The sequence below is a fragment of the Stereum hirsutum genome (assembly GCF_000264905.1).
Source record: "Stereum hirsutum FP-91666 SS1 unplaced genomic scaffold STEHIscaffold_18, whole genome shotgun sequence".
Classification (NCBI taxonomy): domain Eukaryota; kingdom Fungi; phylum Basidiomycota; class Agaricomycetes; order Russulales; family Stereaceae; genus Stereum; species Stereum hirsutum.
The window spans coordinates 572,695-585,883 of NW_006763148.1; the positions used below are offsets into that span (position 1 = coordinate 572,695).

The 13,189-nt window shown below is 55.0% G+C and overlaps 3 protein-coding genes across 3 annotated transcripts; 1 reads left to right on the forward strand and 2 right to left on the reverse strand.

Annotated features, from left to right (window-relative positions):
• Positions 1-42: 42 nt before the first annotated feature.
• STEHIDRAFT_172122 (uncharacterized protein) lies at positions 43-1,911 on the reverse strand (the record flags this gene model as incomplete). Its single annotated transcript, XM_007309706.1, has 5 exons — positions 43-336; positions 404-971; positions 1,057-1,405; positions 1,464-1,775; positions 1,854-1,911. 5 exons carry the CDS (start codon positions 1,909-1,911, stop codon positions 43-45), a joined length of 1,581 nt encoding a protein of 526 aa, XP_007309768.1.
• Positions 1,912-2,177: 266 nt separating this feature from the next.
• On the reverse strand, positions 2,178-6,075 carry STEHIDRAFT_150137 (RhoGAP-domain-containing protein). The gene is made up of 4 exons (XM_007309707.1): positions 5,926-6,075; positions 5,591-5,714; positions 5,277-5,416; positions 2,178-5,215 (listed from the first exon to the last, which is right to left on the reverse strand). Exons 1-4 carry the CDS (start codon positions 5,936-5,938, stop codon positions 2,625-2,627), a joined length of 2,868 nt encoding a protein of 955 aa, XP_007309769.1. The 5' UTR covers positions 5,939-6,075; the 3' UTR covers positions 2,178-2,624.
• A 5,077-nt stretch (positions 6,076-11,152) lies between these two features.
• STEHIDRAFT_162089 (uncharacterized protein) lies at positions 11,153-13,028 on the forward strand (the record flags this gene model as incomplete). Its single annotated transcript, XM_007309708.1, has 7 exons — positions 11,153-11,308; positions 11,368-11,460; positions 11,528-11,848; positions 11,904-12,146; positions 12,198-12,356; positions 12,422-12,646; positions 12,702-13,028. 7 exons carry the CDS (start codon positions 11,153-11,155, stop codon positions 13,026-13,028), a joined length of 1,524 nt encoding a protein of 507 aa, XP_007309770.1.
• Between the last annotated feature and the right edge of the window lie 161 nt (positions 13,029-13,189).

Genomic DNA, 13,189 nt, shown 5'->3' on the forward strand with positions numbered 1-13,189 from the left:
GTGATCGTCGAGCAAGAGTACTGAGATCTGAGAGGCCAAGTATTACCACAGCTGAGGAGTCTGGAGCCACTGCGTCGTGCGGGTTCCAGCGACGGGAATCCGCAAACAAAGAACATCCCCTCGGTGGTTATCCACTTCGTCGGCGAACTCTCGACTCCAGCCGTCTGGCAGTTGCCATTCGCAAGACGTTGTCGAGTCCACAGATGGGTCCAAGGGACAGACAAGGTAGTATACAACTTTGACCTGAAGATCGACGTTCGGGCTGACTTCCTTGAAAAGCTGGTGCATACGATGCTTGATTGTGCGAATCAGAGCGTAGCCACGGTGGCTTGGAGTCTAACGGTGATTGTCCGGACAGCATGCGATGTGCGACCACTTCGAAGACGTAGCCCGCGAGGCTCACGCTCTCCGTGAAGTGGCAAAGACACCAAAACATTTTCGAAAGGCACTGATCGTCCTTCTCCATTAACGCGAGCACCGCTGACTTTGCGATTCGGATAGATTTGAAGTCGATTCGCCAACCGTCGTGGCCGTTCAGGTCTTTCACGTAAGGCGACATGGCGATAATTCGTGATTGATGATAAGACAAAGCGCGTTGGTCTCGGAACGTCTTGGCGAGTGATTGTAAGTCGTTGTAGTCGAAGGATTCAAGGGCCTGAGCGTGAGCATCCCTCGTCTGTATCGGTTTGAAGATCGCGTCGAAGACGTCGCGGGGAGCAAAACCGAACTCTTCGGTGGCATTCTGCACTAGGAGCTCGATTGCGTCGTCCACCTCATTCTTCTGGTTGATGCCGACCATGTCGGCGTCCACGTTATCATGCATGCTATCGAGATTCTTGTCCTTCTGCCTCCTCAGGACCCTGAGCGCATCCGTAATTTCAGGATCCTGAGCGGAAGGCTCTGTCGACTCTGCAGACAGAGCTTTGGCCAAGTTGTTGCGATATTCAACATAGTTGGCTTGTAAACGGAGGCTGTGGAGGAGATGAAAGATGTTCAGCAGTGAGCTCATATCCTGTTAGGCCAGACAGAATGCAAAGAAGGGATCAGCTTGCGCACCCACACAGGAGCTCCGTGAAACTCCACAAAGACATCCCCCACTCGCGGCCACCTGTCTGCCTTAGCCAATATTTCCATCGTATCGGGTTTGGGCCGGAAACCTGGATCGGCCAGATGTCTGAGTCGCCATCGATAGGCGCCCCCTTATCACGGTAGTCCACGTCAATTAAGGCCCAAGGCGGATTATAATATCCAGGACCCTCAGGGAGGTAGGAGAAGCCAGATGAAGTTGGGTGCATGTAGGCACGGCCAGCGAAGAAGAGATAGATATTGGAGGAGTTGCACCAGAGCACGACCTGGCTGGCCGAAAGGAGTCGTATGAGCGTGTACTCGAGAAACATAGATTTTCCTGTGAGTGTCTTAGTCAATCCTAGTGGTATATCATGGATCTGGTCCCCTAAACATACCAGTGCCCGGCTGCCCAGTAATCACTGCGCCTTTCCTTGACCCCAGATCCTTCTGCCGAAGGTGCATCAAGCGGTGAAAAAACTCGTCATAGGATCGTGGAACAAGGATTCGGCTTCCCGCCGTCTTCAACGAATGGAACTGCAGGAGAGGTTTGCCGGTCTGGCTGAGCCCAACTTCTATCTCGTAGGGGTGCGCGGTAGACTCGGGGAAGTTAGCGCCACGCCATTTCGTATAAAATTCTTGGATACGGTTGGGAGCTGCATGCCAGTTTGCCTTGTCCTCCTCTGGCCATGTCCAACCATTCTCGACGACTAGAGGACCGGCGTGCATGATTTACGTTCGGTATTGTGAGTAGTAGTACAGACGAATTGGACTTGAAGGGTGCTCACTTGTGTCAGATCCCTTGGCCAAAACATCATCGATATACGATGAATCAACGCCCTCCATGGCAAGGGAAAATTTCGAGTCTTATTATATACTGCCCTCGATGATGGACGATGCAGGTAAAGCGAGACACGGCATGACACGGCGTGAAATTAATTCAAAAGCGGACTTATATCCTATTCACGTGACCGTGTTCTGATCACTTTGAATTCAAACATCGACTTTATTCCTCATTTAAATATCAACTTGCGTCTGTCCATCGTGTATTCTAAAGGATCATTGTGCATTTCTTCCAAGAGTAAGCAGTTCATTGAGGACGTAGCGGGAGAGAGATAGAAAAAGAGTCAAACGAGAGCGAGTAGAGACAGAGGAGAGAGGGAGAACCTGAAAGATCAATAAAGAGGGAGAGCGAGAGACTAGTCAGTGAGAGGTATATACAGTATGTAAATCTGAGCAGGAAATAAACCAAGCGAGGGAAAGAGTGAGAGGATGGAAAAAATGTGCATTCAGCGATGGGCAACGTCAATTGTAATGGAGATGAGAAATGGAATAGAGATGAAGAAAGTCGACAAAATAGAATGTAATGAATAGATAAGCATACACTGACACTGTGACTGTAAGAGGACGCAAGGTATCAGAAAGCAAAGAGACAAGAAGAAAAGAAGCAAAAACAGGATAGAAAAGAAACTATGCCAAGCAACCAGCACTAACACGACGTTTCATACATAGATCAATCAACCATCACATCTCCATATCCTCTCACCACGACACGACGTTCACTTCCCTCCCCCCAAACCGGCCGCCTCAGCCCCCTCAGTCAAATGCTTCATCACCGTCTTCGCCCAATCATCGTCCGCCTCATCCTTCTTCTTCCCATCATCGCCCTCATCGTCCCACAAACTCAACCTCCCATAAGTCGCAGACGTATACGAAGCCGACGATGGCGCACTCTTCAACGACAACGTCGGACTTCGAGTCCCACTCTGACTTTGATTCGGCGCAGGCCTGGGACCGTGCGGCCTCGCTGTGCTCCCCTTCCTCGACGTCGGTAGCGGCACTGATTCCGTTGTTGGGGCAGAAAGCTGAAGCGTCGCGGTCGAGGCTATAGCCGTCTCCGTAGAACTGTTCGTACTGTTCGTCGTAGGAGTGTGGTACCGCGAAAACGGCGGTGAAGAAAGTACAGGAGAAGTCGGCCTGAACAGCGCATGGGCGGAAGCGGAAGCGGAACGAGCTCTACCACTCGAAGTCGCAGTGGGCGTCGTCGGCGTCTCACCCTCTTTACTCCCCAAGACCTCCCCGAAATCGAACGGCGTGCTATCGATAGGCGTATCCAACACCGGCGGCGAACTCAACCTCGACTGTCTATACTGCTCCGGCATCGGCATCCCCATCATCCCATAATGTCTACTCGGCGAGAGGCCACCAGAAGAGCCGGCCCCGAACCCAGCAGGCGACGATAAGGAGGGCGACATCTGCCCAGCCGTTCCGATCAATTCCAGAGGCCCCGAGATCTGAATGCCACCCTTCTTGTCGCTTCCGCTTGGACCGGCAGTCTTCAACGACGAGATTGACTTCTTGCCGAACAAGGCGCTGATGCTGGGTTTCTTCATCCTCATCGCTCTGCCCAACGATCCTGCGCCTCCGTTAGATGATGTTGTTGACCCTGAAGGTGAAGGAGCGACCTTGTCCGAGCCACCTGACCTAGACGACGTAGTGGTAGAAACCGACAACAAATGGGTAGAATGTCTGTTCGAGGGTGTCGAGGGTGTCTGGGGGACCGACCACGAAGAAGGGAAGACGGCCGTGCTAGGCCTAGTATCCGACGTAGAAACGCCGATCTGCAAGCGCGAATGTGGTCTCGAAGCCGGAGAGCTTGTAGACGGGAAGACGACACGATCGTCATCTCCCGGAGGCATAGGGAGTGATATATGCGGCTGCTGAAGGGCGAGTTTCGCGGGTTTCGGCGAATGAACGACCGAACCTGTGTCGCTGGTGGTGGTGGTCGCAGGTGTAGCAGCGTTCGGATCCGGGGTTTCAAGTTCAGCGGCGGTCGTGCTATTGTTGGCGCTGGTCTGTAAGTTGAAGGCGGGCGTCGATGGCTGAGAAGATGGTTGTCGATGCGCTTCGTCGCCTCCGTTCCGCACCTGGGACGTCAGAGTAAGAAGATCCGAACCAGACTTAGACCGTGGCCGTGCGATGGCAGTGCCTTTCTTGGGTCTGGCGGTAGGGACGAGAGGTGCGGTTCCAACGAACTGAGAAGACGCGGGACTCTTCTTCGCCGGACCTTCGACGGAGGTTGATGCGGTGTTCAAACTCTCACTGCTGCTCCACATCATCCTTGGTGAGGTCGGATTGGTCTGAACTGAGCTCTCCGGCGACAATGGCCGCGTAGCCATCGAAGCAGGCGTTACCGGACGAGGAGATAGCGAGGCTGGGGTCGTAGGACGGGCGGACATCGATCCAGGCGTCACAGGACGACTAGACATCGACGCAGGAGTGAGCGGACGCGTCGACATCGATCCAGGCGTGACCGGCCCAGCAGACAAAGATGCCGGAGTGAGGGGACGAGGGGACGCAGAAGTGGAGAAGAACGAGTCTGAAGAGGTATCCTTGCTCGAGGTCGTCGCCGTAGTCGCCTCCGAAGCAGATGATGCCGACGCCTCCATCTGTGTCGGGACGGGGACCACAGAACGTGACGAGAATGGGTTCGGATTATCGAATACGACGGCTTCCTCGCGGGCGTCGTGGTGGTCTTCCTGCTTCACCTCTTCCTCCTCCTCTTCTTCATCACTATCATCCTCCACCACAGGCCCCCTCGGCGGCACCGGCGGCTCCCAAACTTCCTTAACCTCACAAAGCACCCTCAGCACCCCAGGACTCATGTTCAAACTCGGACAAAACACCAGCGTCAAATTGCTCAACGGCATCTTCGTCCCTCCTCCTCCGCCCTCCCCGTTCGTCCCCTTCGCCCGCTTCGCCGTCTCGTTGATAAGATCAACCACAGTCCTCAGCAGGTCCCGATTCTCCCTCGGAAGACGAACGATGAGGGAGGCAAAGTGGCGCACGAGGGACGTCGAGGGCGGACGGATGCCAGACAGGTTGGGCAGACCGAGGGTTGAGAGCGATGGAGGTTTCCTCATGGTAGGGATACCGCCCATCACAACACCACCGCCACCTGGCTGCATTCCAGCACGAGGACCAGAAGGCAACGTTGGGCCGCGCATGCCACCCATCTGAGGGGGTGATGTCCCAGCGGCGGCGGCAGCTTCGACCCGGGCCAGTTCCTCCGACCTGCGAGCGTTGTTCTCGGCGATCATGGCGGCTTCGAAGTACGGGTTGAGGGCGTGAGTGAGGATAGGTTCCGGCACTGAAAAGTGACGAAATAGTCAATATTGTGGTTTACTTAGGGACGAACGATAGAAACATACGTTCGCGCAAGTACGCCTTGAACACGGATGAGACCGCATGCGGATCCAGATCTCCTGGCGTACACTCCGAGATATCATAATCTGCGCCCGTATCGAACTCGGCCCTCAGCTTTGAGACGTGCGACGCACGGCCGCTGATCCTGTATTCGCAAAAGATTCGTCAGGTCAAGAAATATCCCACACATCCGTCGTCTTGAGTGCAATATATTGGTCAGGCTAACCCCAACACCCCCATCATCTCAAGTCCAACACAGACTGCATCACGCAAAAAAGACAGATCTATGAAACATATGCAAGATAGAAGAACAACGCACCGGAAAAGCCCTTCCTCCTCAAGCCCCCACTTCAACAAGTGTTGCGCACACCTCAGCACCAACGCCGGTATCAGCCTCCTCTCCAACGCGTCTAGACTGTCCGTATCTGGATGGGGATCTGTGCCTGTCATCAAACAAAGTGTTAGTAAACCTGCACGAACAAGACTAAGGGCGAGGGAAAGAAAATATATGAAGACAAATCAAAAGTCAAGACAGACAGGGGCTCAAGCCCAAATCCAACAAGATCAGCCATACAAACTCAAACCTCAAACCTCAGACCGCCCTCGAACCTCGAGCCTCGAATCTCCAAGAAGGAAAGAAAAAAGAACACTCACCCCACGCACCCATCTCCCTCCTAACCCCCTCCACCGCCGTCTCCCTCACACACCCCCTCAACTCCTTCCCAAACACCAATCCTCTCCCTCCCTGCCCTTGTCCAGCATACGCGACCAAAGGCCCCCTCAAACACCTCCCCAAATACGGCCCCGAAACGCTCACCGCGCTCCCTCCTTTACCCCCATGTCCGTGTCCATGTCCGTGTCCGTGTCCGTTCTTCCCACCACCCCCACCCCCGCCAAACGCACCCCCCACACTCCCAAACGCGCCTCCCCAACCACCACCGCCACCACCTCCACCTCCTCCTCCTCCACTACTACTCGAGACGCCAAAGTCACCCCCCTCATCCCCACTAACACTCACACTGCTCGCCCCACTCGAATCTTTATCTCGTCCCCCGGACGTAATACTACTCGCCATACTCCACGACCCGCTCGGCGCGTTCTGCGTATGTCCCTGTCCATGCCCATGTTTACTCGACCCTGCGCCTCCATGCCCGTGCTTGCTCGAGCCCTGCCCACCTCCATCATTCCCCGTCCGCCTCGACTTGAATGACATTCCCATATTCGACATGAATGCCGCAGCGGCCGCGGCTGCTGAGCTCGCCGAGGCAGAGACGGACGAAGGAGCGGGAGAGGGGGAGGGGTGGGGTGGTGCGTGTTGGTGCGGGTTCAGATGTGATTGTTGGTGGGGGTTCAAATGCGAATGCGACGGCTGGTGTTGTTGTGAATGTGGGAGTGGAAGAGAGGCCTGATGTTGATGTGGGACAGGAGGAACGGAGGACGAAGAGCCTCCCATCGCACCTCCACCCGCAACAGTCGGCGCGCTCATATTCGGATGTGTCCTCCCCAAACTTCCTCCCTTCATCCCCATCCCCATCCCGTGCTCACTCTCACTCCCCGCCATCCCTCCAACCCCAATACCCCCCACACTCGGACTCCTCCCATGCGCATATCCATACCCACCCCCAAGTCCATCATACACACCGACACCCGCACCCGCTCCCGCTCCATGAAACGCGCTCGGCGGCGCCGCTCCTCCTGCTGTCCTCCCTCCCCACCTCCCCCCCGCCTCACTCTCACTCATCGCCCCATCCCTACTCCCAGCACCCCCACCCCCACCACTACTCGAAATACTCCCCCAAGCCCTCCCCATCCTCTCCACCGCCTTCTTCCCGAACCCTCCCAGCCCCAACCCGCCCACAATACCTCCCGCCCCAATCGCCCCAGATCCCGAACCGAGGAACGTCGTTTGTCTGAAGGAAGAAGGGACTGCGATGGCGTTGGCGTTGGGCGCGATGGGGCGACGGCGGGGTTGGGAGGATGTGTTGATTGAGTTGTGGCTCAGGCTCGGATTGTTGTTGTGGCTCAGGCTCGGGTTGTTGTTGTTACTGTTACTGTGGGTCGATGTCGAAGGTGGAGAACTAGGCGTATACGGCAACGGCCTCTCCATCCTATCCAACCTCTCCAACCGCTCAGACCTCTCCATCGCCCTCGGCGCAAACTCATACTCCTCGCTCGACTGCGACAGAGCGCCCGAATATGCAGAATGTATAGAATGCGCGGAATGGATCGAGTTGTTCGAGATGGAGTGGGCGGCGATAGAGTTGTTCGAGGCGGAATGTGTGTGTGCATGTCCATGTCCCGTTATCGAGCCCGAATGACCATGCCCAGAAACCGAGCCCGAATGCGAATGTGACCCACTCCCCGTTCCCAACGACGAAGAAAGCTCAGGCGCAGGCGAATGAATACCCTGCAACCTAATCCTCGCTCCCCCTCCCACACCCAATCCCGACGAATGTGACGGCGACGGCGACACGACACCTCCCCCTCCGCCTCCCCCTCCTACCGCACGATAACTCACCGGCGGCGGCGAGACCGACCTCTCTGATGCCGACGTAGACGTAGAAGTGGACGTCGAAGCTGATCCAGCTCCAGCTCCTCCTCCTCCTCCTGCAACAGCGACAGGAAGCCGTATCGAATGTCTCTTCTCTTTCTTTCCCGTCTTGCGCACCGAAACGGGCACAGAAGCCAAACTCGACGAACTCGAGCTATCCATGTCCATGTCCATGTCCACGCCTCCGTCCTCTTCATCCTCATCCTCCGACTCCGACTCCGACTCCGTTCCCGATCCCGACGCAGACGCCGACGCACTTCCCGATGCTTGCCCCCCGTGGTCTCCGTGTCCGCCGTAGGAGTACGCATACCCACCCCCCTCATCCCCATCTTCCTCCTCCGGCATAACATACTCCGCATCCGTAATCAACGCGCTCAACCTCTGATTCTTCCCTCTCTCCCTCTCCTCCCTGCCCTCCCTACCACCCTGTCCATGTCCAGCAGGAACCACAGTATAAGTCGACTGCAGACTCTCGGCCAGACTCACCGGTCTTGGCGTCCGACTCCCGCTTCCTGTCCCTCCTCCTCCATTCCCTCCTCCACCTCCACCTCCACTTCCACTCCCTGTCCCTCCTCCACTTCCGTACCCAGTTCCAGAGCCATACCCATAGCCAGAGCCGGGACGAAGCGTATTGTGCGATGTAGTCGTCGCATCCGAACGACGGCGATCTTCTTTTAACTTTTCGTCTTCCGCGTTTCGGGGGTGGGGGCGGGGGCGGAGGGGTCCGATGGGTGCGGGGGATGGGGTAGGTGACGGCGAGGGTGAGGGGGACGGGGAGGGTGATGGGGAGGGTGCGGACGAAAATGGTTGTGGTAAGGGTGAGGCGGGAGATGGAGAGGATGCGGGTACGGATGTGGTAGTGGTGGTAGTGTGTCCAGACGCAGACGCAGATGAAGACGCAGATGAAGGATCGCCACCACTGGGCAAAATCGGAGATGTGTTCCCGGTCATATACTCGATCGCAGCGGATATACTAGGTGAATTGACCATGACCGATCCACGCTGTGGCGGGGCGTTCAACACCTGAGGCTCGTCGTCCTCCCCTCTATCCTCCTCCTGCTTACGGTCCTTTCCCTCCTGGTCGTGCTGTTTACGGTCTTGATCTTCCCTTTCTTGGTCCTGGCGTTGGCGCTGGTGCTGATGCTGATCCTTCGTGGGTGACTTGGAGGGTACGGGCGGTGGAGGGGGCGACATCGGTACAGGCGACGACGAGGATAAAGCCGAATGAGCATGACTATGATTCGACGAAATACGCCCGAGGCCAAGTCCGTGTCCAAGTCCGATACCGAAAATCTCATTGCGCTCTTTATCCTGACTAGGCCCCCTATCGCTCCCCGAGCGTCTCGAGCGGAAAGAATGCACGGACGGCGAGGAAGGCGGTTTGTTGACGAGTCCATGACCGTGAGCCGAACTGGAAGTGGAAGTAAAAGGTTTCTCCTTTGCCGGGAGGGGGAGTGGGAGTGGGAAGGACGAAGGGCCTGGGGAGTGTGTTTGTGTGTTCGGATGAGAGGAGTCTTCGGTCTTCTTGCGACGGCCTGCGAAGACGCGGCGGAGGCGGGAGCCGACGGCGGATGATGAGGTGGGTTGTTTGGCTGCTGCTGCTGATGAGGACGATGATGACGATGGAGTCTGTCCCATCGCCTGAGCCTGAGCCTGGGTTTGGGTTTGGGATGGAGTGTGCTGATGATGATGATGATGGGGTTGTTGTGTGTATGCCTGAGACGGTTGAGACTGTAGCGACGATGATCTGGAGGCGGGTAGAATAGGCCTGTGGCGCTGGCTGTTTGTTATTGTGGCGTGTGGCAGCGGCGGAGAAGTCGAAAGAGAAGAGCCGTCCGAGGGTAAGATGTCTGACTGGGAAGAGTTCGAGGGCGGAGCGGGGAGGAGGACGGAGGAGGAGGGAGAGGAGGAGAAGGAGTCGAAAGAGGCCTGGGACATCGAGGCAGCGGTGTTTGCGCCGAGGCGAGGGGCGTGCATCAGGCGCAGCGCTAAGCACGGCCCAGCGTACTTCTTCTATAGATATCCTCTTTGCCCGAATCGATTATCGCTGAGAAACAAACTCTGCAGGCTGCAACACGCCAGTTAGCTCACAGTCGTCGAAGCCAGCAGCCCTGCGATCAACACACGCACCTTGCGCGCTCTAGCGTTGCATCGAGCAGACGGCCGGAAACCTCGCGTTGGCGGCGTTGGGGATGATGATGGTGGTGGTTAGAAGAAGAGATAAGGAGGCGCAGGGCCGCTATCGACGGCGACGACGACGACGGGGCGACGACAACGAGGGCACGGGGCGTGGCAATCACGAAAGAAGCTCAACCTAAATTGGTCCGCGCATGCCCTCCGCAGCCACCGTCCCGGGTCCCCCCTTTCTGCGGACTGTGGCGACTGTGCTCGTTCTACATTTACTGTACTATGGCGTATGGGTACAGCTTCTGCCTCCGCTCGTCTTTCTACGTCTAATCGTTAATGAGCTCGGATCCGGAGTTGTCGGGATGGTGAAAGGGAACGTAGTCCAAAATTCCAAACAACGGGTGCCACAGCGGATGTAAAAATATATCGGGGCTGTCACTGCGTCTTTTGCTCTGTAGGACTGTGCGCTCTACGCTAGGTCTACGAGGAGTGGAGCAGGAGTAGCACGCAAGGTAGCGCAACTTGTCTACCTTTGTTCGACGTCCATCTTTCGACGCGTAGCCATGCTGCACAGTCGGTGCTATCAACAGTAGAACTGCTGTGTCACCGACTGTCTACGCCTCTTAAGTATCCACATCACGACTTGCAAACTCTGTGTAGCACTGTCTGGCCACCCCGGGTAGGAAGGCCATGGTTGTGCTCACGAATTGATCCCGATCTATCTTGAGAACACGTATTCGGGACCTATTTAGATCATTCAGACTCGCATGCTTTGATCATGTAGATAAGATTGCTGTGGTAGTAATAAAATGATCTGACACCCTGACACAGCCATATCTACAGACAATGAGACGGATATAACTGGAGTAAATGGCGCTACATGGCCACTGGCAGGCAGGAAAACCCTGCAGGCTTGTGCAAGCGAGCTAGAAGGCACAGGCACACTTGTTCACTTGTTCTCCATATTCTTCGGAAAGCCCAATATTTGTCTCGAACAAGAAGACAAATAAAATGAGCCGGGGCACGTGTCTCCAACATCTTTGAGCTTCAATATGCAAAACATGCCGCATATTGCGGAAGGAGTAGCCAGGCAACAACCGTTCAGATAGCGGTACAAGGTGGGGTGTGCCTAGAGAAGAGAGAATATAAAATGCTCAGGTCAGTTTGCAGAAGGCCGCCACTGGTAGATCACCTCGAACGACCATGACCGACTCGACTAGTTATACTGGCATACCTCTGTCTGGATCGGACAACTATACCGCACTATCCGGCAGTGAGGAGACTTATTCCATGCCAACCGGCACTCAATATGACACCTCTGGCACCTCCCAACAAGCCGCCCAGCTAGCAAACCATCATGTCCGTTGATTACTGATAACCTATCCTCTGTCAATGCCCAAACTGACGACATAACGTAGGGTACTGGAATCGTACCTCAAAACTACGGTTTTGGTCAGTACATGCTGACGCCTCAGTCAAATACAGGCCAGATGCACCAGGCAGTACATCATGTGCGTGTTCTTCCGATCACCTTCACAAAATATCTCAGCCGCTCATTTTTGAGTTACTTCTGAATAGAACGGCATGGCGGGATACGCACCTATGCAGGAAGGTTATACGAACTGGAATCTACCTCCATCAAACCAGATAATTCCACCCGCTCAGAACTTCCTTCCGCCTCTCGGCCAGACCCTCATCTCAACAACGGAACTTACACGGTTGCAGGACAATTTCTCGAGCACGATGGAGAAGGTGAACGTGGCGATCAATAGGCTAGAGAAGTTGGAGGCCGATGTAATCGCACTGAAGCAGAAGGATTCGGAAGTTGGTAAGGCTCGGAAGGGGAAAAAGAGTGGAGAGGGCGATGCAGACGGACCTCGACCTTCGACAGAGGCAGAGGTTAGTACAAAAGTCATACTCGATCATTGATATATTCTTACCGCTGAACGTTCAGAATTTTGTACAAGCCAAGTTTCAGTCTGCTGTCGGTATCAGCAACCCTGTGGGCAGAGGTAAGAAGTGGGCCATACCACCACCTCTTGAAGCGGACGACGCACCACGCATGAACGCAACGGGTACCACTCGTCTCTGGAATCCGGACTGGAGACAGTCGTCGACTACGTCGACGAACCAGGAGTTCATTGATCATTTAGTGGAGTTGCTTCTGTCGGAGGAAGAACATAAGGATGAGGATAAGGTCAGTCGTTTCCACTCAGTATCCTAGATATCATTGCTGACGAACCATCAGCGTTTACTTTCGAACTTGCCATCAGGAAAGTGTAAGAAGATGGTGACCACCTACTTCAACAACACCGCACGGCGTTGGAAGAGTGAGAACTTTGAGGCGAGTGGTGAGAAGGCGAAGGCAAATGAAGCACGTACTCGTCGTCAACTCCGTAAGAAGCGGGTTCGTCCATTCAGAACGCTTCTTTGACTTCTCTATCTGACGTCTGTGGCATCTGCATCGTATAGGCTGCTACAAAAATGCGTCAGGGAGCCCAAGTTCTTGCGGAGAAGCTGGGTGATACCGCGTGTGTTGGCATTGACGAACTTATACATACGGAGTGGATGGACTCACAGCATAGTACATCCGGTGAAGCTAATGACGAGGAGTGGGAGAATCGCAGGGTGGCAATGGGCGGAGGGGCAAATCAGAAGGGTATAGAATTGCGACAAAAGGAATGGGTCTCGCCTTGGGTGTGTATGCTCTAATTCACCTTCCTCGTCTACCTCGTTCTGACATGGCCAAAAGTTACGGAAGCTATGGGGATACATGCTTTCCGTTGCCCGTGAGGCAGATGAACAAGCAAAAGCTAGACCAGCAAGCAATCAGGAGCTCATGAGATTTCGTGGGCCTTCTGCTAATAGTAACACAAGTGCACCACCGATGGCGACGAACCTCAAGCCTTGCCGTAACTGTGTTCGCGACTCCTGGGCAGAAGCTCATCCCCACCACGTCTTCCCCAGCGCTAACACGACACATACAGCGATGCAGATAGATGTCGCGATGGCCGTTCTTGATCCTCGGTATGTGGCATACTATGAGTGTGATGCGGATGATGAGGGTGAAGTAATGTAGGCTAGGCAGAGGATGCGGGTACTTAGAAGGTGTTAATGACCAAAATAGATATACTGCAACGATCTCACCAGTCTTAGCAGCGTCGCCCTTTCTGTGAATGAAAATTGTTAGATGTAGTAACGGACTGTGCTACGAACACAAAATGACATACCGTCCTGAGT

Coding starts and splice junctions, on each gene's coding strand:
- STEHIDRAFT_150137 (XM_007309707.1), bottom strand. Junction 5,417..5,590: donor GAGGAGGAAGGGCTTTTCCG/GTGCGTTGTTCT, acceptor TTGCGAATACAG/GATCAGCGGCCGTGCGTCGC. Junction 5,216..5,276: donor CAAGGCGTACTTGCGCGAAC/GTATGTTTCTAT, acceptor GTCACTTTTCAG/TGCCGGAACCTATCCTCACT.